Source organism: Mobula hypostoma, chromosome 3 (assembly GCF_963921235.1).
Source record: "Mobula hypostoma chromosome 3, sMobHyp1.1, whole genome shotgun sequence".
Taxonomy (NCBI): Eukaryota; Metazoa; Chordata; class Chondrichthyes; order Myliobatiformes; family Myliobatidae; genus Mobula; species Mobula hypostoma.
Genome location: NC_086099.1, coordinates 69,714,153 through 69,738,987, shown reverse-complemented (window position 1 = coordinate 69,738,987; position 24,835 = coordinate 69,714,153). Strand labels below are relative to the sequence as shown.

Here is a 24,835-nt window from a genome sequence, read left to right as displayed (position 1 = left end):
TGATCTCACATCTCACATCCTCACATCTGTGCCAGCCATCCTCTTCTTGCATCTCTCTCACTCTAGTATGTCAGCAAGAGCCAGAAGCACCTTATCATGGTGCCACCTATACCGCCCTTGAGTTAGAGCTGTTTTATACCCGGACTGTATATGAGCCAGTGTCCCCTTTTGACCACAGAGCTTACAGTTCGGGTCCCCTCTCAACCCCCATGTGTACAGATGAAGGAAGGGTGTCATACACGGATCGCAAGAGGAGGAAATATGGAAGGGCTCCAGTCTCCATAACTCTGCCCATGAGATCTTGCGCTTGGGCAGATCCCATTTTGTCCAGGCACCCTGGGACCCTTGTTCCACTGCCTGTGACATCCGCTTCTCTTCCTCACCGATCCGTACTTCTGCCTGCATCATGTTTCGCCTGTTCCTTATGCTTGCACTTCCCCACTGCTGGAAGTGAACTGAGCCGAGGCCTTGCCGCCCAACACAGGAGTGACCGATGATATCTCGCAGCTTCAGAGAACATACTGCCTCCTCCACAGCTGCGTTGGCTGCCCACTTGCGCCCAGATCTGGTTGTAATGCCTGCTTGCTTTAACAAGATGTCATTGGAATCTCTCAAGCTTAATAAGGCTCTGCATTTTGCCACCTTAAATTCCTCCACAACAGATGACAGGGGAAGCTGCAGTTGCCCAGATCAAATATAGAGGCCCACTGAAGGGAAGCTTGGGGGAACTCCCAACCATCTCCACAGGTGCTTGTTGGTTTTCCTCTCGATGCCCTCTACGGCAGTCATGGGGAACTCATAAAGTGTGAAGAGCCAGCGAAACCTGGGCAGAATGCCGTATTGGTACAGCCAGGTCTTGAATTTACCAGGAAGTCCAGATTTGTCGATCTTCTTCAGCCATTTGTCTGTCTGCTTCACAGCATTGGTGACATTGGCCCCATCTGTCAGTGACACATTAAACCACTTCCCCAAGCATTTTAACGGGTTATCTTCGATGGAAGGGATGACCTCACCCTGAACTTGGAGGCTAAACTTGCTAGTAACTTTGCCCTTTCTGATCACCATGCACCTGGACTTCTTGGCCTTGTAGGACATCCTCGCCCAAGTGGCTACATTGTCCGGGGTTTCCAATACCCATCTTGCTTGGACATGTGACACAGTTGTTATAGTGATGTCGTGCATGAACCCTCGTAGAGCCGGCTGAACAATGCCCGAGTCCAGTGTCGGGCCACAGGTTACATCTTCTACTGATATTAGGAAGTTCATTCCCATAATAAATAGGATGGGGGAGTTGGTGCACCCTGTTGGAATCCCCTTCTGCAGGTCCTGCCAACTAGTTGTGAAATGGGCTGATGTAAATTTGGGTTTGAATCCTCCTAGGTAGCTGGTGATCATGTCTCGAATAGTCACTGGGATGTAGTAGTGGTCGAGTCCTTCTAGGATGAGGTCATGTGGAATAGACCCCTAGGCATTCACGAAGTCTAACCAGACAACTGTTAGGTCGCCCTTTTTCTGCTTGGCCTCACGGATCAAATGGCTAATCATTGAGGTGTGTTCCAGACACCGCGAAAAGCCTGGAATACCGCCTTTCTGGATGGATGTGTTGATATAGCGGTTCTTCGTCATGTAAGAAGTCAGCCTTCTTGCGAGCACAGAAAAGAAAATCTTACATTCCACATCCAGGAGAGAAATTGTCCTAAACTGGGCAATTGTGGAAGAATCCTCTTCCTTTGGAATAAAGCATCCCTCTACCAATTTCCAACTTGATGGAATCGTACCTTTGGCCCAGATCTTTCTCAAGACCTTCCGCAGCCTCCGAAGAAGTTTTGGGCATTTCTTATAAGATTTGTCCATCGTCATCGATGAAGACCTTGACACCATTAGTACTTTTTACGAGGTCGAGTTGCTAACTCGATACTCAACCCGGCATGGATGGAAAGCATCCCTGGGAGCGGCTCGACTAGATTTGAACTCAGGAACCTTCGCTCCTGGAGTCCGGCGCTGATGTCACTGCGCCACCAGCCGGCTTGATGGTGTCAAGACTAGCGCTTGATTTGGATTTAAATGAGAGAGAGTTGCGCAGCGTCAGCCTCACTCTCTCTTCCCAATTCCCATCTGGATCCAGTGGCAAGATAAGAGTCGAGACGGCTGGAGACGGGACTAGGCGCAGTGGATGACCAGGATGTCTTCTGTGTCTCATCCGCTCAATTGGCTGGAGTCTGTCTTCCCATGCTGGGATAGAGAACTCTCTATCTCACTGAGGGTTTGAGACTCGTCGGCTACCCTCACCTGGTTTAGCTGGCTTGTCGAAGCCGTTGCCCGGGGTGTGGCCGCTGTCGCATGCAAACAGCTACGGGGAGCCACAGGTGAGAGCTGAGTGCCAGGTGGGGACCAAAGGTGGACAAACTGCCCTGAAAAGGACACGACATGTTCCCCCCACCAGAGGTGCTACCCCTCCCTGACGCCCCATACACCCCACATTTCTTATATACCTTATAAGGTATGCTACTTGGGCCTGGGGCAGCTGATGCTTTAGCTTTCCGGATGATGTCCTGGATTTCCTGCCATCTAGGCCCCTTTACATTCAACTCAATTGATGGTTTTTCCAGTCTATGCACAGCCCGATTGGTTCCTAGTCCCTGACCCCTCCATGGGTCGCTGTGTGCCTCCCGCAGGAACTCCTCTACCTCTGGCTTGCAGCTGGATAGTACACCAGATTTTTGTTGGCCAAGAAGAGTCCTGGTGAAGCTGAATGGATCTCTCACAAACTGCGCTCGCCTTTTCTCTTTCTTCCTTCTTTGCTGTCATAGATGTTCTGCCCTCCGGAGTTTGCACAACTTTTCCCGCAGCATACTGGTTAAGTCCTTGATGCTTCCTTTTTTGGCCAGTGAGCTGGTTTTAAACGTCTTGTTAAGCGCCTCTCAAGTGATGAATCTCCGTTTCCCTCCTATTTGGTTGCTGCGGTAACTCCGGCTGGCTTCTCCACTCCATTGGGCCAATTCGTTAGCTAGATTGTATGCTATAGCTGTGAGTGAGTCGATCTTTCTGTGTACTGGACCTGCTAAGGCAACTTCCAGGATGCCGTCTAGATCATCATCGAATTGCATCCAGGCGACATTGTCTGACGATCTCGGCCACTTGATCCTGTCTTTCCTTGACGAATGGATTGGGGTAGCCGAAGAGGAACTCACTAGTCCATTGTTCGGTGCTGAGGCAACTCAAGTGCGGAGAGATCTTCAGCGGTGTGGGGTGCTTCCTGGCTGGAATTCTCCTTCGTCTCACCAGACACTACATCTGTGCGCTGCACTTGGGTCACCATTGATCCACATCTAGATCTGCTCTGGTGTATCTTGAGCCCGCTGATGTTTTTGCAGACTTTCCTGCAATGACACCTTACCATGAATTCCTCTCCGGTCAGTGTTGTTTGTTTTAGCTTCCTCGTAGTCGTGTTTCCTGTCCTGGCCATTGCCAGTATGACCGTCCCATTGAGTCTCTCATCCCCCCCCCCCCCGGGAGACTCTGGGGGTATTGCTCTCCGTGTTCAATCGTAGCTTGAGTGGTGCCCTCTTGCGAGTGTTGCCCACAAGGTTGCTAGCCTTGTGAGCCCCTGCCAGTCTTTTCTGGAGGTCACCTGTCTCCAGCGTCACCGACCTTGCCCGGTTGCCATCCAGTCTTTCCTGGAAGCCACTGGTACATACCAGAGATTACTTGTTACATACACCTGTTAGGGTGCATAAGGTAACCGTAGCCTTCAGCCAGGAGCAGATGTCATCAGGTGGTTCCCTTTTGAAGCAGGTGGGAAGTTCCAACTAATATCCTTTTCTCTCCCAGCTGCTGCTTGTCTAGGTCGGGGGTCCCCAACCTTTTTTGCACCACGGATCGGTTTAATATTGACAATATTCTTGCGGACCAGCTGACCGGTGGGGGGGGTGGGGGGTGTTGGTTAAACTCACCTCAGCATGTCTTTTACAGTTAGTGTTGCCAACTTTCTCACTCCCAAATAAGGGACAAAAGTAGAAGTCAAATCCTGGGACACTTTACACCACGAAAGACTACCATGACCATGAAGCCTTGCGCGGGCACCTGTGTGCACATGTGTGTACGTGCCGATTTTTTTCCCCCCACAAATCAGTTTTGCCTTCATCTTCCCGACTATACTGTACATACATTATTTCTACTTTATATAGGCTGTGTATCGTATCATTCTTGCTGTTACTATATGTTAGTGTTATTTATTTTCGGTTTTATGTGTTATTTGGTATGACTTGTTAGGTTATTTTTTTGGGTCTGGGAACGCTCAAAATTTTTTCCCATATAAATGAATGGTAATTGCTTCTTCGCTTTACACCATTTCGGCACGAAAGGTTTCGTAGGAACACTCTAGCTTAGCGGGGGAATACGGGACAAGGGCGGTCCCATATGGGACAAACCAAATTAGCCCAATATACAGGATGTCTCGGCAAATATGGGACAGTTGGCAACCCTATGTTCAAGTTCAACAGTGCGTGACAGGGAATGAGGAAAGGTGAAGCTCACTCATATTGTTTCCTCATGGCCCGGTAGCACATGCTTTGCGGCCCGGTGGTTGGGGACTGCTAGTCTAGGTGATTGTTGTTCATAATTCTGCTGCTAATTTGTGGGTGGGTCAGTCCTCAGTAGCTGGTCAGACTTGAGCTACCAGCTCTATTCACAGTGGAGGAGCAATTGCCATTCCCTGAAGACACAATTCCTATATTACCTGTTTAAGTTCCTGAACCCAGGCACTGAGTTATTGGTCCAGAAATGTAACTATTACTCTGCCAAATTTTTGTAAATTTGAGGAGAAGCTAGATAATTAGATAAAGGAATGGAGAGTTGTGCTGTTGATTGGATGAATAAGGATGAAGGTAGCTTAATGGTGTGTATATGTGTTATCATGGCCTATATTGCTCAGTCATAGTGTCATACAGCACTTAATCAAGCTATGATGGGTTCAGTGTAGGGTTGTGTAAATGGGTGCTTGATTAGCACAGACCTGATGAGCTGTAAGCCTGGTTTCTGAACTGTGACGGATTCTAAGACACTGAAAGTTTATCTTCCAAATGTGGATGGGAGAAAGATGATCATGTACAACATCTTCCAAGTGTTGTTTAAGTGTTGGTTTGCTTTGCTGACCTTGATTCTTACTGTAGTTCTCATTTTGTTGTTCTGACAAAACTTAATGCTGTTAACCCAATTATACAATTTGTGATTCAGCATTTTGTATTGTTGCTCAGGTATGGTCTGGAATACTTGCATACATTGCATTCAGAAGTACTCTCAGTGTTACAGCAATCAGATGTACTTTGGTCTTTGAGTTAGTAACATTATTATGACATAATAGTTGAGTTCTTAAGGTGTTTAGATTCAAATGTACTCCTTTAGAACAGTATTCCCAGTGTTAGTTGAAAAAGGGTGATGCAAACATTATTTTTGGTCTTCAACATTTTGTTTAAGAGCTGCTTAAGAATAAAGATGTTTGATTTTATTTTTATTGGAAAAAGAACAAAATGATCTTAGACTTGAGTTTACTGTGATGGCTAGAATTGTACCACTTGTAAACATAACATGGTTCTCATTCTCTGAAACATGAAAACTAGGGATTTTACTATTTCCAATACATATTTTGTAATTATGTGATGTTAAAGTTGATACAATTTGGAAATGACTTCTTGTGGCTTTACAAATTAATATGCATGAAAAGATAGAATACCATATTTTTATGTTACAATGTGGTGTAATATTATTTTAAAAGTGTCCTCTGCAGAATATATTTTCATTCTGATATTTAGTTTGTATTCCTCTGAATTAGCAGAGTAAATTAACCATGCTGTGTAATGGGATTCTGTATAATTTTGTGCAGTATTATCTAACATAGAGTGCAAATGTGTGTAGTTGATCTGATATATATGATTATACCTTGTGTAGAATAAATTATCTTTACTCTGGCACCTGCATTTTTTGACTATTGTATTTCTTCTACAGAATGCAGTAATAGTGGCCTTGTCTTCACAATCCTGGGATGTGGAATGTGCAACAGAACGACTGCTCAGTAACTGAGGAATTTGGGATTGCTTCTATAGCTCTGATGTCCATTCATTGACAAGCACCTCTGCCCTTTGTTCTTACTGGGTTCTGCATAGATTCCATTTTAAACATCACTGTAATATGTGATAATTGCTTTAAACAAGACTGGATTCGATGCTCTGTAAATAAAGCTCTCAAAAGATCTGTGTAAATTAAAACAAAGGGGAAATGTGAAATACTTTTTAATTTTTTTCCTACTCTGCACTGTAAGAATCCTGAGTTTGAGTTGCATTCATCCCCGAAGATGACATAATACACCTGCTTTAGTGCAGTTTAACAAAGTACCAAGGCTTTCAACTGCAACAATTTGTTCTTGATAAAAACATGTAATGTGGCCTACATCTTAAAATATGGTTGTTTTCTACTTTTTGTATGTGTCATGGCTGTTAGCAGCCAGTCCTTCTGATCAGAGTACTTCTGATTCTGTTTAGTTTGGTATTTAGTGAGTGCCTGCTTCACTCTTTAATTGTGGCAGTAATACACGAGTGCTGTGGAGATATTTTTGAAAGTTAAATCGTTGAGGATGCCAAATCAAAGGTTGAAGCATATTCATGATGAGTAGATTACTTGATTATTCTCCCATGGTTGCATTGTTTTCCAAAAGTCTTTGCTATGACACAGTCAAAAAGTGTTGACATGCTAAGTTTTTTTTATGGTTATAGCTGTTAAGTAACGTGGTAGCCACCTTGATTTACTTAACAGGTGCTTCAATATGCAGTCCCAGCTTGTGATTGACATTTTCTCTGGAAGCGATGGTGGCTGTTCTCTTGCTGTACATAATTTAAAGTTCACTTAGAAATAGAGGTGTGTTATTGATCAGATTGTCTGCACTCTATTGAGTATTTCTGAAAGTTCCAGTAATGGGATAGTTCCTGTATATACAGCCAAGCTTTCTATTCGTATTAAAATATTTCATCTCCAGTTTCCACTAACATTGAGGTTATTTAATATGATCAATTTCTGAATTTCAGACAGGTATCAATTTTGTTGAATTGAAGAACTTGTAATTTTTTAAAGTTGCACGTGTCTATCTTCAGAAAGAATTTTTATTTGCCGACTAGTGCTTGTTGGAAACAGTAGTCATTCCAATTTTAAAAAGAATTTCTGTTTATTTAAGTGAGGCACAGTGCACCTTTTTAAACATAGTTATTGGGAAAGTGAAAAGTGAGCACTAAACTTCAGATTGTAATCTATACAATCGGAATAATTGAGCTAGCGTGGGATTTGATCCGTTAGTCTTGTTCAATGTAATAGGTGACAATTTATACTAATTCTCTGGAACTCTGAAAATCTGACATTACATTTGAATTTCAACTCCTGTGTCATCCTGTAAATCTTCACTTTAGTCAAACACCCCTTTGCTCTGTTTGGCTGCTAAAGATTCATTTCAGCAGCTATGTTAAAGTCTGGGATCACAGAGACTACCCCTTTGGCCAGTTTGTTCTTGCTGACCATTGTACCTTTTATGCTAATTTTATTTACAGCAACATGGTCTGTGGCCTTCCATGCCTTGGTGATTCAAGTGCTCGTCTCGATATTGCTTAAATATTGTGAGGGTCTCTGTGTCCACGTGCCTCAGGCAGTGCATTCCAGGTTCTAGCAGTACACTGGGTAGAAAAACTCTTCCTTTGTTAAGGAACTAAAACCCTCTAGTCGCAGTCAGCTGTGCTATAGGATAAATTTTCTACCAACAACTTTTAATTTTGTATACCTCTATGAACTCCTCCCCCGCCTCCTCCATGCCAAAGGAACTAAGCCTCTGCTCGTAACTGAAATGCTCCATTCAAGGCATCACCTTGATAATTTACTCTGCATGCTCTTCAGTTCATTCAAATTCTTCCTACAGTGTGGTGATCAGAACTCTTCATAGTACTCCAGCTGTGACCTAAACAATATTTTTATAAATGGTCCATAAACTCCCTGCTCTTGTATTCTGTACCCCAGTTAATGAAGGCAAATATCTTGTATGGCTTCATCTTACCTACCTGTGCCACCACTGTTAGGGATCCTTGAAATTTTAAATGGACGTGCCTCTTCTTTAATACTACCCAAGCCTCGACTATTCATTGTGTACACTTAATTAGTTCTCCCAAATGACATCGTCATGTCCTTATCAGGATTAATTTCTTTCTATCCCTTTGGTCCTTTTAAATCATGGCTGAAATAGACTCTAGTTGGGTATCTTGATTCCTTTTCATGTTTTATACTTGTCTAACAAAATTGGTGAACTTTGAAATGACATGAATGATCTACTTTAGTGACTTTTTTTGGGAGGGAGTTTCAGATTTCCACCATCCACTATGCAAAGTGGTGCCAAAGATAACCTTTAAGTGCTCTAACTCTAATTTTATGTTTGTGTTCTACTTTCTATCTACCCTCTTTTAAGAGGATGTTGTTTCTCATTTTCCACTGGCAAGTAATTTTGTCCTAAAGTCTTGCTGATATTAACACTTGAACTATCCGCAAGTCTAGCAAGGGGTATCTAAAAGTAATGGGCAGTTATATTTATTGATTATTTCTATAATTGACTTTTGTAGAATTTAGACAAATGATTGTGAATGGAAGAAATGGAGACTAAGATAATAGGCAGGACTAAAACTATCCCTTTACAACGGGGACAAAGATGCCCCAGAAAATGAAACTGCCTGCTGTTTCGATTTTCCTCTTAAACAGCATACCAATATTCGTTTATATAATTAAGCCTCTGCAGGTTCAAGTCCTAGCGGGTATGGCTTGGAAAATGTAAGCTGATTCTTTGTTCAATCTCTCTTTCCAGTGATGCACCAGTTACACTCTTGACTAAGAGTAATCTTTTTGTTAGGGTTCCTATTAGTTGCTGTAAGCTTTTAATTGCTGAATATTTTAAGATTTCTTGCTCTGAAGCTTTAAATACAGTATCCACTTTTATTCATTTGTGAGAGGAGTAATCCTCAAAGTTCTTTGTTTACAAAAAAACTACGGTGGAGTATTTGAATGTTCAAATTTGTGAACTTCACAGTTTAATCGGAAACCGGCTGCCCAATTAATTCTCCGACTGATGATCTTTGCAACTTCTCACCTTTTTGAACGCTGTTGGGAATTGGAATTTGAATCTATGAGTTGCCTTGATTATGAAGCAAACAACTGTTTAAAAAGTATAAATATAGCCTCGAGAATTACCAGAAAGAAAACTTCACCTTTTCTGGCCGCTACTGTAAGAAACGGTGCTTGTGACAACACCAGATGGTTCTGACTGCTGTTTGGCCCATGTACAGTTTATTACAAAATAGCGAGAATTGTTGTTGAATCAGAGTTCTTTATTTCAATGATGTGGCATTTTAGACGTCTTTACTTGACGTAGTTACATTTATTTGAAGGCAAGTGTTCAGGATTGTATATAAAGAATTATAGCAGTAGATTGAGTGAACCATTGAAATTTTTGAACCATTAAGCCTTTTCAGTGCCCAGATGAACTTGACAAAGCTTTCTGCATGTAACAAACCTTCCCGAGCTTTCATGAACTCTCACACTGTAGTGACTCCGGAAAATAAGTTAATTGGCAGTAAAAATAATTCATTCGAACAAACCCCCCCCCCCCAAGTTATTTGGCGTCTGTGTTTGGAACGCAGAAGCTCAGCGTTGGAGTCACACTATCACAGTTTAAATGTGCCTTCGTAATGTTAAATGTATTAGATTTTAGTTAATAATGTACTTAATTGTCATCTAAAATGCGAAAAATTCTCTCAGACTAATGGTATACAGAAACGTTGACTTACGGCAACTATTCAACGATCCGTTAAGGAGGCGATTACAGTGCGAGAAAAGACCTTAATTGGTTATAAATTGCGGTAAGTTCGCAACACAAAGATCACAAGGTTTAGCTTTAGATTGAACAAATGTAAATATTAGACTAATTTAGACAGTCTCGTACAGAAAACGGTAGAAAACGATCTTGCAATGTAGTGGAATATAGATACAAGGATATTTGCAGTTGTTGTCGTTTTAGTTACTACTGTTGTGGATCATGGAACAATAAGCACAGGAAGAGGCAAATTGGCCCAAAATTCCGCGCCCAATTAATTAAACTAATGACACTTAATCGGTTTAGTCTGCACGTGGCCCATGTTTCTTCCACCCCAGCTATATTTTCCAGACAGTTATCAGTGTATATTGGTTTTAACATTGCAAATTGTTTAGTTCGTAGGCAGCCAAACACTGCAGGTAATTTCATTATTATTAGTCAAATTTGCCATTTACCCTTGGGATTTGAAAATATTCTTAGTTCTGAAAACTGGGTTAAACTAGAAGTAATTGATCCGAAATCTGGTTTCCCTTTAACGATTTTCACTTTCTCAATTTTACACATCTCTTTGGTGTTTCTCACATTTTTATGGATTTTTTTGTCATTTTTTTTGAGCAAAGTAACTTGTGTGACAGTTAGTTCGTATTTCCCTCCAATGACCTAACAGATAAATAACGCTGAAAATTGAAAGTATAATGAGCATAATTGATATTTTCAATTCGTCTCAAAATTGTTTGCAAATTCGTTTTGTTTTTAAACAATAGACGGCCTGTTTTCTTTCTGCGAACTTTATTTACGACGTGACAAGTGAAAGATGTGTCCTGGTGTTACAGACCTTAAGGCAATCTTGGTTAATAGCGTTAGGGATGAACAACGAACCAGCCACTGCTACATTACTGAACCATATTCGTCTACTTCATTTTACTGCTCTTTCCTCACCGCCGCCCCCCCTCCTCCGCCATGCCTAATTTTATCCAGTTCTCTTTACGGTTATAAAATGATAGAGTTAAGGCCTTCTGTACGAAATATAAAGGTAACATATTTTGAAGTCCGTCCCTGGTTGTTTCCCCGTTTGTTCGTGGCAGTTAAACCGAAAGATACCGATTTTACTTGAAACAGCAAAGGTTCCAGATTTCAAGCCACTCTCATTCTAAAACTATAGACAAGTTTAGAAATGTCTTTATACTCGCAATAAGTTTCGACATTAGTTTTAATCAATAAGGCATGGAACAATCAATATTTTTTCTGTTTAGAATATTGCCAATGACATTTGTTGAAGTAAAATATCAACGTAACTAAGTTTCAGATGTTTAGTGATGTGCGATAATACTATTTTCCTCTTGTATCTGATATTCTGTTTCATCCCCGTATTTTGCAGACATCTGGTTCTGGGTAACTGAAAACGTGTATTTGCTACACCTCGGAGCAACGGAGGTGGAATTGGATTTTCTCTGGGCCTACGGTGTCCTATCGCATATGCTCGACTCCACCTCCTTCAGTAGAGGCGTTAAAGTCGGCAATTTGATTTATACTTAAAAAAGAATAACATTCCACTTTCATTCATCACCCCTCCCTCCAAAATTAAAATAGAGCCACCTTTACCAGGAGAATCTCCCCGAGTTTCCCATCGGGATTGGCTCTTCCCAGTTTCAGTTTCAGCGGAAGCCGCCGCAACTGGAGCGAGAGGTTGTGACACAGTGCAAGAATAGAGCCCTAAGGCCCAGGCAATTCGTTTCAAACGTTGTTCCTTTTAGACCCGGCAAATGAACCATTCGGGCACTATATTTCAGTTTCAGAAAAGTGTTTTCAAAGCCTGATGTAAATTATTAAAGTATTTGTGTCGCCATATACAGCCCTGAGATTCATTTTCAAATATATGCTAGAATAATCAGAATCAATGAAAGACCGCACCAACTAGTGTTGAACCAGTGTGCAAAAGACAAGCTGTACAAAAAAACCCAATAAATATCGAGAACACGAAATGAAGAGTCCTTGAAAATGAATCCATAGATTGTGGGAAAAGTTGGTGGTGGGGGTCCCTGATTATAAATGCTGCTGTCCGGCGACAACGCTTCCTGTAGCTGTGCTCAATGGCGGGGAGGGCTTTATCTGTGATGGACTGGGTCGTAGACTTTGGTGTTCCCATACCAGGCTGTGATGCAGCCAGTCAATATATTCTCCACCACATATGTATAACATTTTTGTATTGTACCAGTAATTTGACTCTAGTCTTAAACCTTTTGCAGTTGTAACATTCAGTGAAATATCACATGCCTTTCCTAGGCGATGAATATAATTGGTTAATCCAAATAAAATAAGGAAGTGCCATCTAATGTAGTAATTGTAATAACAGACTTTTAACCACAACTGTTGCAAGATTGTTCACACTTTTTTAAACTTTGTTTAATTTCCCCAAGATTTGTGCAGATATTGAACTAGTATCAAACGCAAATCTGAAAAAGTAGCGAACAGAAAGTAGTTCTAAAGCTTCCTAATCGGCATTATAAATAGAGCAGCCCCATGCGAGAAATCCATTATTTTAATCGCCAATTACTCCCTTCGAGGCTTAAAACGTGCTTACCGTTAAAAGCCCAGAGTAGCATGTTGCCGAAACGGTTATCCATATACTGCTCTCACTAGCCGACTAAATAAAGGGAGGGGTGGTTATTTAACATTTGATATTTATATAAAGTGGGGCCTTATAATCTGGATTGTCCTTCGCTCGTGTTCCATTGAAAATGAAGTTTCTTTAAATTTGCGCATTTTTGCAGCACAGAAACGGGCCACTGGGCTCATTTGTCATTGTGTTTTGAACATTCTCTCAGTAGCACTCTGTCAGAAGAAAAAAATAAATGCAGGTGCTGAAAATATGGAAAAATGTGCTGGAAAGCCTCAATTAAATGAATTATGATAGCTCATCCACCTGAAACCTTATCTTGGTTTCTCCCTCTAGACTGACTTGCTGATAATTTCTAGTAGTTACTGTTATTTCTCCCCATATTTATACACATCTTTGCCTCGGGTAACAATTTTCTCCTAAACTACTACAGTCGACGCACATGGCGTTTGTGGAACGCAATTGAAAATAGAGAGCAATGGGTTATGGCTCCTGTGCTTTCCACATGAGTGAGCATGTTTTATTATCTGTAAATCAAGCCAAGTATCGGCAGTCCAGAATCCATGGTTGCTGAGATGTTCCCTGAGGACTTGGGCAGAGTTGATTATGGTTATGAGATGACCAGTAGGCGATGCGAACTCATATCTGGATCTTGATGGGTTTAAACTATTGCAAACGGCAAATTTACTGTATATACCTACATACCCATCTCCACTTTGAGCATTGACTTTCTCCGGCTCCCAGCTAAACATTCTCAGTTTCAAATCTCACTACTGTCTTTTCGCTGCCTCTGTAATAAGACCACAAGGCATTTGGAACAGAATTAGGCCGTCCGAATATGGCTTAATCCCATTCTACTTTGGACCAGTAAACTTGATTTTACTCATCAAGAACTTATTGACTTGGCCTTCACAGCCATGTGTGGCAATGAAATCCATTGATTCATTACTGGCTACTAGATGGGCCTAGGGACCTGTTCTGCGCTGTATTGCTCTATGACTCTAAATATATTCTTCCTCATATGTCCTCTGGTCCTAGACTCTCCCACTACTGGAAACGTCCTCTCTACTTCATCCAGGCTTTCAATAGTAGGCAGGTTTCAATGAGATTCCCTCTCATTATTCCAAACTTAAGCGCGTACAGGCCCCGAGCCACCTCATACGTTAACCCTTTCATTCCCGTAAACCTCTAGACCCTCTCGAATGCCAGCATATCATTTATCATATATGGTCTTAAAACTGTTTACAATACAATACTCCAAATGTGGTCTGATCAACCCCTTATAAAGCTACTTGTTTTACACATCACTGAGCTTCTCATCTTGAATTCTCACCTGCCTTATTCCACAATTTTCTCCTGAACAAGACGCTCTCAACTTCTACTGTAATATTTATTAGTGTTATTAGTGATTATATTTATAGCTGTTAGGTCCACAAAAACAAAACTGCAGAAAATCTGAATTAAAGTACCAATCACTCTTGACTACTCAACCCGTAAGGCAATATGTAAATATAAAGAGTTTACATTGCAGATTATCAGCATCAAGTCGCCTTTACAAGACAGGGAATGGAAGGAAATATAGCGACTAGACAGGCTAAAGAAAATGTGTAAATAGATGAAGCAGAATCATTGTCTGAAATTGTTGAATTCAATTTAGAACCAAATATCCCTTGAATTTTTTTTAAGATTATGAAGACACGTAGTCCTCTTTTATTGCCACTTAGTAATGCATGCATTAAGAAATGATACAGTATTTCGCGAAATGGAACACTAGGTGGCAACATTTTTGATTGGACACATTTTTCCAGATTCCACATCAATATTAATATCATATAATTTTGTTGTTTCTGTTTCGGTTCCAGATGTTTCACTTGTTGTCTATTTCTAATATTTGCTTATACTGTGAATATTTTTATTTCTGACTTTTCTCCGTAACATATCTGTATCAACTTATTTTCCAGTTCTAGTGAAAAATCATCGAATTGAATTAAATTCCCTTCTCCACAATCTGACAGAGTACTGACAACTTTTAAAAATTTAGTGGGCAATTTTTCCAGGTGAAAACATCTTAATATTTCCTCTTAAATGTTATTTTTTTTTTAAGATTTGCCATAGATTTCCAACAGCTGCTCATTGCCTGTTTATTGTAATCTCTCAGTTCTGATTTCAGATCAACAATTTTCAGAAAAAAATTCTTTTAATCCCTTTCTGGTGCTTTCAGGTCCTTCCTATAATATGGAAACCAAACCAATGCAGGCATTGTAGGTTTGTCAAGACTGTTTGTACTCATGTAACCATACCCATCCCAATCTGATGCAATTAACTCATTATTAAATTGTACTTACTTTGGCCAAGACCAGACTATTAATACTTTGTGAACAATAGTGGCTAACGTAGTGCTGGGTTCATTGAGCTATGCACCATGGAAGCAGGCCCTGCGGTTCAACTCTCTGTGGCAACCAAAATGGCCATTTAAGCTTGCCCTAGTTTCCTACATTTGGCCCATATTCCCCTGAACATTTCACACCCACGTGCCAGTCCAAACGTCTTTTAAATGTTATTGTACCAGTCTCAACTGCTTCTCTCTGGCAACTTGTTCCAGATGTTTACCTTCTGTATGAAGAGCTTGCTTCTCCGAGCTTCCTTTTAAATCTTTCCCTTCTCACTTTAAACCATGCTCTCTCGTTTTTGTTTTCATTTTCCTGGGAAAAAAAGACTATACCCTTATGCGTATAATGTCACCAAAAAGCAGTACCCTCTACAGCCCTTCTTGCAATCTTGCAGCTTCCAGCTCGGGTGACGTACTCATGAATCTTCTCTGCATCCTGCTCAGTCAAATGCCATCCAATGACCTGGAACCTAATTTTTACCCCCCCCCCCCCCGGCAACTCCAAAATGGTGTTGGCATATATATTGACTGCTGTAGATTATCACCTAGTTTACTTGAGAGGCAAAACAATCAAAAGGGAAATTGATGGGCGTGTTAAATAATAATCTATACGATCACAGATGGGGAATGCCACTGATGGGATGACCCTGGTGGGAGTGGTTATGGACTGGATAAGTAAATTCAATGTGTGGAACATCATTTCCATTTTTCACTTTCTGAAGTACAACTCCTACCACCATCCACTTCTGAGTTTAGCCGGTTTGGTATCAATTCTGCTACTGGACGTGACTGCAAGTGGCCAGCGTATGCTGCTTCTTCAAAGGCTTTTTGAATTTTGGGAGTGTATTTACTCCCCTTTTCTGACCCTGAGTCTGAGCCATCTTTGGAAATATTGGTGTTAAAATAAATAAAAAGTACACATAAAATTACCTACAGTCGTCAAAGTTGACCATGCACATTCTGGCTGAATGTGAACGAATGTTGCTTGGGAACATATTGACAGATGTTAAAGCAAGTTTGACAATTCAAGGTGGTACCATTTTGAGTTTTACTTCAGTAGAGAGATGGGGGGTTCATACAAGATTTAATTTGTAGTATATTTTAAAGTTATTGTGGCTGATAATTTTTTTTTGCAAAATTGCAATCTTATATAAAATACATGTAAGCAAGGTCTCCAGAGTAAAATGATTAGAAAGATATTTATTCAAAAAGGGCACAGACATAACTTGGAGACATAAATAGCTCTTTGCTAATGGATTCATTTTGACAGAACATCATAAAATTTAAAAAATACTGGTAAAATTGGAATAAATTTCATTTGATTATTAAACACAAACTGCCAATATGTTAATCGTTGTTATTAAATAAAAGATATACAGTTTAGTCAAAGGCTGAAATGATCTTCACTCTTAAAAATATAGCAATTACCAGAAATTACCATCCTGCATTGTAACTTTCATCATCAATGCTACCCGTTTCACTAAGAATGTGCAATAGAGACAGATTACACTGGTAAACTTGAACATTGTATATACTGTGCATGCCCAAAAGTTCCCACGTGGGTAGAACTTAGTCCCAATTTTGGATTCCTCCATCCACACATTTTCTTTAGCAAGTATATATAACCAGACATTAACAGCAGTAATGTATTTGTAGCAAGTCTGAATTATAAGAGCTCGCACTTAAAGCTTTAGAAACAGATTTCAACTCCTGTAATACAGCTAGGAAATTTAAGATTAGTTAAATGCCTGCAGTCAAAATGCTGAAATCAATGGTCCCTAAACTTATGGACTGTTGTAAAAAAAAAACCATCTGCTTAACAATTTCTACTGCGTGGTAATCTGTCAACCTTATTTGGCATGGTCAGTAAGACTCCAGATCTACAAACATTCCTGAATTGTACACATAACCACAATGATAAAGCCAGATAGCCCACCATGTACTGACATAAGCATTGGATTTTGATACAACCAATCCATTAGCTACTATACTCTTATGTTGCTAAATATGGCTACATGTTACTATTCAAGCAACAGCTTGACTAATTGTACTCCAATACACATTTCGCCAACATGTATTCCTCTACACTCCCATGGCTTGTGTTTATGGTGTCCATTCCTCTAAAACCAGGACATTCTAACAGTATCCCAAGTTTAACAATCCTTTAAAAAAAAGGAAAGGGCAGCTGGGACAAATGAATGTCACCAACTGCAAGTTCTATCCTGATTTGGAAATGTAATTGGCAGCCATTCATTGATGCTGTGTCAAGCAAACCACCAAAAAGCTGAATGGGAGTACCTTCCCAAAATCCGCAGCATTTCAAGAAATGGAAATGCTTCTAGAGCAATACAGTATGGAGAATAACTGCAAATCCATTCCCGTACTCCCTAAAAATCAAACTGTCATTTAAGATTATAATTTACATGTAATTTATTTTGCAAGTTGACTGTACTTGATACCTCTGCACTAGCTCATGAATAATAAAAAATGCACATTTGAATCCTAGTTATTTTTGCTCTCTTCATTCCGTGATTGTACTTTAAAGTAACACTTTCATTATAAATGAATACTGGAACAATAACTGAAATGGTTAATTAGGATTTATCACAAAAAAATCATTGTCCTGGAAATTAAAAAAAATAAACTCAAGATAATGAAAAGAGTTGCTGATGCTGGAAACACTTACTAGGTTAGGTAGCATCTGTACAAAGAGAAATAATGTTTCAGGTTGAAGGGCCTGAAATGTGAAGATTTGTTGCTTTTACTACAGATACTGCAGGGAAGTTGATTGACTATTTCTATTTTAGCTCAAATAATTGACCAATTGTTATTTTATCTGGAAATTTAATAATGTGCAGACAAGAGTTGCTATGCAGAACAAAGTGGGTCCAAACATTTGTTGAAGACTGAGAAATGTGAGCATTGCCATCTTAAGCAACTTGCTTTGTCACATTGCATCACTGTAAAATAATTCTAGCCTGTTTGTAAATAACTTTAAAATCAGACAATAGAGTGAATAAAAACTCCAGCAAATTAAGATCATTGAGCAAAATATGCTACTATTAAAAATAAGTTTAATCTGTGAAGTTGAGGTATTGGATACCTTGCCCGACCACCACCCCATTTCTTCTCAGTCCTATTCTTGAAGACGTTGTTTGATTATATAACCCAAATCTAGACAATGCCACCTGTGGGTATCTTAAACTAAGCTAGGTAGCCTAACCGTCACATCAAATTAGTCTTTTTGGGTACAGTGTGAATTGGGCAACAGATTATTTTCTGATCAATGACAAAATCAGCAATTTTTAAAATATACTTGTTTACTACTAATTCTGATGTCTAGTTCAATAAATGGAAAATCCCTGTGAACATTTAAATTCTACTGATTAAAAGATGTTAGTTGTTTTACTTTTTCATGAAGTCACAGGATGGAATTGGCATTTTTAAATAAAGCAGTGGGGCAAAATAATGGTGCACAATAAACCCACGCTGCATTTCAGAAACCCAGTTGTAAAAATAAATGTAAAATTAAAAATGCCCTTTCTCTCCCAAAACTTCATTTGGGAGTTTTGACAGAATACACAAATGTCATGCTTTATCAGCCTAATGGCATCACCTGACATTGAAATACATGGGTAAAATTTGGTCTCATGTACCTTGTCTATTGTAAATTAGTCACAAGGTGCATCAATTGGGATAACTGGCTCAGGTGTGAGGTGGTGTTCTTCAATAAATCCTTGGATTTTCTTCAGTATTCCCCAATTATCTTAAACAACTTTAATGCACATATTATGCAGTGTCCCTGTAACCATATTTCTAAACTACTAGTGTTCTGCTTAAAAGATTACCAACTGCTTTCTCAGGAACCCTCCTATATAATAGATAGGAGCAACTTAACTAAGATTGAGTTCAAAATGAGACCCAAGGATCATAATTCTGTTGGCCTCTGCACTGAAGCTGATTGCAGTACCAAGTTTATTCCCAGAAACAAGACCATACTGATTTCTCTACTGTGGCTATTGGCAAGGGCCAGAGTAAGATAAACATGCCAATTTATTCTTCCTGCCCACCAAAACACCTCATGACACCAAGACACTGGTCAATTCTGTAAAGTTACTAGAATAGCCTACCTACCCATTTTGAAAATAGGAAAACTGGGTTTAATCAATTGCATAGAAATGTGGTTTTAAAGCCTCTAAGGTATACATATATATGATCAATACCAGCTTGATCCCCAAATGTTAATAAAACGACCAAGTCACATTTGTTTCTTTCTTTCCTCCAATACTAAATCTTCTTTGCTTAATGAAAGCCTTTAATAGCCATTGATAATTGGGTAACAGGTTCTGTCATTCGTATGGTGAGAAAAAGCCCTGAATTTTCAAGTACCTTGCTTTCATTGCTTCCCTCCTGCCTCATCACTGCCCTCATTCCACCTTCCTTTCTTCATTTGATTTTTCTTCTTTCTTATACATTTTGTGGTGAACCTGTGCCAGCATACCACTTGTTTGAAAACTAATTCACTGCTGTTGTATAAATGGTATGGGTTCTAGAGTAATTTATTCAAAACGCATTTGTAAGAGATACCCTGGCACGTGTTGCTTGTATGACCGACTGTACTAAAACCAAAATTAAACTAAAATATCAAAAACTGCAGCTGCTGGAAACATGAAATACCAACAGGTGGATTGAAACATTGAATGTTTCTCTTTCCACCAATGCTGCCGAGCCTGCTGAGTATTTCCAGCACTATTTGAAAAAAAATTTCCTGAACAACAGATTTTCCTGAACAAATCACATTTCCCCAAGCACACATTATATCTGTAGAGATGTTTCTGGGATCAGCGATGATAATCTGAAGTACTGGTGAGATTCATCCAATACACCCTTGCTGGAGGTGAAGTACACCTGCATCTTTAATTTATCTCCCAAGCGTCATATACCCCCACTTTGCTGACAGCTTTGGACACATTTCATATTTTTCTCTCTTAAGGAAACAGCAGAATCTCCAAAATCCCCATTTAAAGAAAAAATACTGGCAACATCTCTGCAGATCCAAAAATGGTGTATACATATTTATATTCTCCCCCGCCCCCCCATATAAACACAAATTCATAGAGGCGAAATACTTAGGCAATTTTAAAATCAGTGACATTCTTGATTATTTTGAAACTACTGTAGACCTAAAATTAAGTTAAACACCACAAGGGTGTCTCCAATGAGCTTCTATGTATTTTCTAGCTAAATAAAAGAGTTTGTGAAGCTCCTTGCCTGATGATATGGAAGACCCAAATAACACTGCAGTCACAGATTGCTAAAGCTCAGGATGTTTTGTTTCCTTACTCGAACTTAATTATTGAATGCTGACCTGCAGCAAATGTTATAGGACAGGCAGTTCATCTAGCAAACAAGACTACTGCATTAAACCCTTTTGGAGAGTTTGAAGTAAGGCCTTCTCTGTTTAAATTGTGGAATCAGATGCCATAAATATCACTGAAGTTGCGCTACTTGACGGTCTGGTAAGACACTATTCACTGGTGGAAAATCAATTACTGGATTTTCTGATAAAGAGCAGAAATACAACCTGTTTTGTCATGGTGAAAATGGACTTAACTTCAAATACCAAAGATGGTGTTTAAAGCACCTGCATTACTTGCTGACCATTATAAAACAGAATTACTTTTTTTCCCCCCAAGCGATGGAAGAAAAAAAATCAAAAACTACAGGAATCAAATACAATGTTTTTTCAGCTACAGGATTAAATTTAGAGCTGTTGTTAGCACTACTCATTAAATGAAATGACAACCATCCCCATGGTATAAAAAAGTAAAATTGGGTTAAATTTCAACTTGTGTAACCACAAGCTTTTTAGGTAGCATTAATATAATTCAGCAATGAAACCAATGAATCACACATACGTGTATGGCTTGTGCCTGTTCAATTTCTTCTGATAGACCTGGTGTAGTATAGCTCGCTAGTCTTTTTGAGCAATTGTTGTTTAAACAATGATCATACCTCAGTCCAATAATTTAGGAAGAAATTCCCAGTTAATCTCAGTGGGGTGAGCTAGCTGGAGGAAAGAGTAAGAGGGTTTCAGTTCATGCTGTATGGCAGAGATGGATTAAGTTTCCCAGTAGTTTAAGTCTCATCCTCCCTGGACAGTTTCTCCTTCCCTGCTCCTGACTCCAGACAATTAAAAATTTCAATATAGTTGAAATTACTTCAAATATCCATCTCTCACTGTTAATCCGCCCTGGTTTGGTTACTCAGGAGTACAGGTTTTGAGAGAGAGAAACAGAAACCAGGAGACACCTAAGAAGCATTTATTTCTTTATGCAACAAAAAATTAAATATGATCATGTGTACATCAAAATGTACACATTAACTACAATGAACAATGTCTGGAATCATAACATTGATGCAACCGCAAAGAATTTCACCAAAATAAACAGATGAGTGTGAACTGGGAGACAAACTAGTGAAAAATAGTTTTAAAAAATTCAACATATCAATAAAACACTCACTTAAAATGTATTAACAATTTGAATTGTTGAACTGACTTCACAAGCTGCCAAAATCCAATTTTTTTTCTAGAACACTTCATTTTTTTTACATCATTGGTTACAGAGCCTGGTAACTTGAACATCTCATCATAAAACTGGTCTTTCAAAAGTACCTCATTCTCTTCAAGATCTGATATAAAAATCTGAAACTCAAAAAGTTTCCTTTACCTTCCAGAGCAATATAGTTTTATAAGAAAGTAAAACATAAAAGGCCTCTTGATAAAATTTCATAAATTAAAAGTACTAAAAGCAAGTTTTAAAAATTAATGTTAGGATAGAGGAAATGCTTTAAAATGCTGTTCATTTTTTTTTATTCTTTCCACTATTCAACATGAAGTGAAATTCAAGAAAACCCTTTAAGAGTAATTAACTCCCACTGGGACCCTTAAAACCCCAAATTAAAACACTTGCTTAAAGAACACTTGAATTTGGCTTGCTGTAAAGGTTACGCCTGACCAATTTTCAGTCAAGCTGCCAGACAGGAGAGCTTCATTATATAGAATGCTTAGCCACCTAGGCGAGGGATACACAGAAAAAAATAGCAGTCCAATTCCATCCTAGAACGCATGCTGGCATGTTGGCCAACAAAAGCAGCACACTGGCAACTGTGGAAAAATGCAAAGTTCAGATTAGCCCCGCTTTCCCTGGTTGAGGAAGGCAAGCAGAAAAACACAAATGAGGATACATTGAGGGAATAATTATTTAAAAGGCAGCAATTCCAAAACAACTGCTTTCACTAGACTTCAGTCTGTATTCACAAAAAAAAACTGTCAATATGAATTACAGGGAAAAAAAATCATTTTTGACAAACACAGATTCTGGACAGTATACTGATACAGAAACCTTACTGAGATTCATTTTTAAAAGGATAAACAATGTGGATTCAGTGCAAATTTTAGAGAACAGTGTCAAAAATATCCCCAACTTAACGGCAGACTTCAGTATTACACTTTTTAAATCTTTACTACAACATTTATGGCAGTAGCTTCAAATATTATAAGCACATATTCAACTGCTCTTTTATCCACAGCTTTATTCTTTCACTCTCACCAAAATCAAATTATATTCAAATTGGGTCTATTTTAAATAACACAAATGTTTCCATCTGAAAAATTAATAGTAACAAGTGACTTTTATAATGCACCATTGCTGACTTCACAAGTCAGTAATAATAACTTACTTTGGAAGGTAAAACTGTTGCAGCAAATTACTAAAGCATAATTAAAATGGTTACATAAGACATTTGTAACAAAATCTTAATCTGGTGATTATTTTTATGAGTGTCAATAATTGTTAAGTGATCTTAACATATAAAAATACTACATAAAAATAACCCCAGGGAATTACAATGCTGTCCCTCCAACATTGCAAAAGTTATATTTTCAGTTAAAATTTAAATGAAGGAGTTCAATAATATCTTCTTAATATATAACCTAAACTCTGATGCAGTGTTGTCCTGATGTTTTGAGGGTGAGGAATTGTGTAAACTAACTTAAGATTTAGTATAGTATCTCAATCCTTTTATGTGGTACATTTCCCTCAGTGGCAAGGAATACTTCTTTTCTACAGCCTTTGTCTCCTTCCCTTTGGCATGGACTTTCTTCTTACCTATATAAAAAAAAATTGGAGAAATACTGAAGAAGGTAATTGAAAACATGCCTTTCTAATTAGGCTCTGAAACAAATCATTTTGCCATCCATATATACTATCAAATAGAAAATAAATACATCAAGACATTTAAAAATACTTGTGGCAATAACTTTATAATTGTATTTGACAATGCAGATAATGTACAAAGGCGTCTAATAGAGAGTAAATCAATGATTAATTTACATGAGGGTTAGAGGAGACATGTGAATGTTTATACCTACAAGGTTAGAATTGCAGCATTCTTTGGTTGTTGATAATGAAGGAGCAAGGTGGAAGTATTAGGGAATAGGGCTGAGAGTACAAAAAGTTCTGGTAGTTGCTAAAGTAGAAACATGAAGACAGTTTTCAAGACATAGAGAACACAGGAACAAGCAAGTCTATAAGAGAATGCAGAAAAAGGTGAAATTTATTAAAAAGAACCCAAATCTGATAAGCTGGATATGGGAAAGTACGTTTTAATAGCCACAGATATAGATTGTAGAATTTAACGGCTTGGCATTTGTAGTGTGCAAGGGGATAACATACAGAATTTGGGTGTAAACAAAGAGATGCTTCATTTTTCTGGCAAGAGATAAGATGGATGGAAATACACATGCTGTGGACATGGAAAGCTGTCTTGATAATACAAAGATGATGTTGGAGCCAGTTATCCCATCCCAAAGTATATCGATCAATGAGAATAACATTTATTTTTACATATGAACCGCCAGAAGTTTTTGAACTGCCGTTACAATTTTTCTAAAAGCCCATTTCAATTGAATGTGGTGCCAGCTTTGAAGAATATTCATAGTGGAACAGTCAGTATTCTTTCATCCAGTTTCTGCATCAAACATTGGCAGTACAAGCAACTCGTAATCTTCTGTTTTCTTGTAGATGAATACTCCTATATTTTAGATTTATTTATAGCATTATACAGCAGGGTAACAGCCCCTTTAGTCCAACTCTTCCATACCAACCAAAGTGTCTTTCTGAGCTGGTCCCTTTTGCCTGCATTTGGTTCATATCTCTCTAAAGCTTTCCCATCTGTGTACCTGTTTAAATGTTACATATAATTGACGTGCCTTCTCCACTTCCTCTGGCAGCTTGTTCTAAATGCCCACCATTCTCTTTCTGAAAAGCTTGTCTCTCAGGTCCCTTTTAAATATTTTCTCTCTCAGCTTAAATGTATGCTCTTTAGTTTCAGACTCAGCTGGGAAGAACACTCACAATCATCTTATTCGTACAGACCTTTAAGGTCACATTAGCCTCCATCACTCCAGGGAGATCAGTACAAACTCATCCAGTCTCTCCTTATATCTCAAGTTCTCCAATCCCAGTAACATTCTTGTGAATCTCTTCTGCACTCTCGCTAGTTTAATCACATCACTATAGTATGGCAAACAGAACTTCATGCAATATCCAGGCGCAGTCTCTCCATGTCCTTGCGTAATCCAGAAATAATCTGAACCAGTGAAATTTGCCAGTTTCCTCTTCTTAGTAGTTACCTTAAGCTATATACAATGCCTGCTTTTGAAGACAAATAAACTGAAGAGGGCATGTTAAAGTACAAGCTTGATGGTCTGTTCAAATTTTTGTCTTACATAATTGATAATAAAATGCATTTTCTTTCTGAGACAACATGATTGAGAAGTCATTTCTGCAACAGCTCATGAGAGGGGGAATTATTTAGGAATTGTTATTAAAATAACTGTCCAGTGCTTTATCATGATATTGCACGATTAGGTCTATAG

General features: G+C 38.9%; 2 protein-coding genes across 10 annotated transcripts in view; one reads left to right on the top strand and one right to left on the bottom strand.

Annotated features, from left to right (window-relative positions):
- Positions 1 to 16,537, top strand: part of ube2kb (ubiquitin-conjugating enzyme E2Kb (UBC1 homolog, yeast)) — a 134,685-nt gene extending 118,148 nt beyond the window's left edge. For 3 of the 4 annotated variants that reach the window (XM_063043280.1, XM_063043279.1, XM_063043281.1), the window contains one exon: positions 6,004 to 16,537. In XM_063043280.1, the coding sequence (XP_062899350.1) occupies positions 6,004 to 6,078 (75 nt within the window). In that variant the 3' untranslated portion in view covers positions 6,079 to 16,537. The remainder of the gene's footprint in view (positions 1 to 6,003) is intronic. The other variant, XR_010017357.1, reaches the window with a different exon arrangement.
- Positions 16,538 to 16,690: 153 nt separating this feature from the next.
- Positions 16,691 to 24,835, bottom strand: part of pds5a (PDS5 cohesin associated factor A) — a 188,017-nt gene continuing 179,872 nt past the window's right edge. For all 6 annotated transcript variants that reach the window (XM_063043272.1, XM_063043277.1, XM_063043275.1 and 3 more), the window contains one exon: positions 16,691 to 23,063. In XM_063043272.1, the coding sequence (XP_062899342.1) occupies positions 23,019 to 23,063 (45 nt within the window). In that variant the 3' untranslated portion in view covers positions 16,691 to 23,018. The remainder of the gene's footprint in view (positions 23,064 to 24,835) is intronic.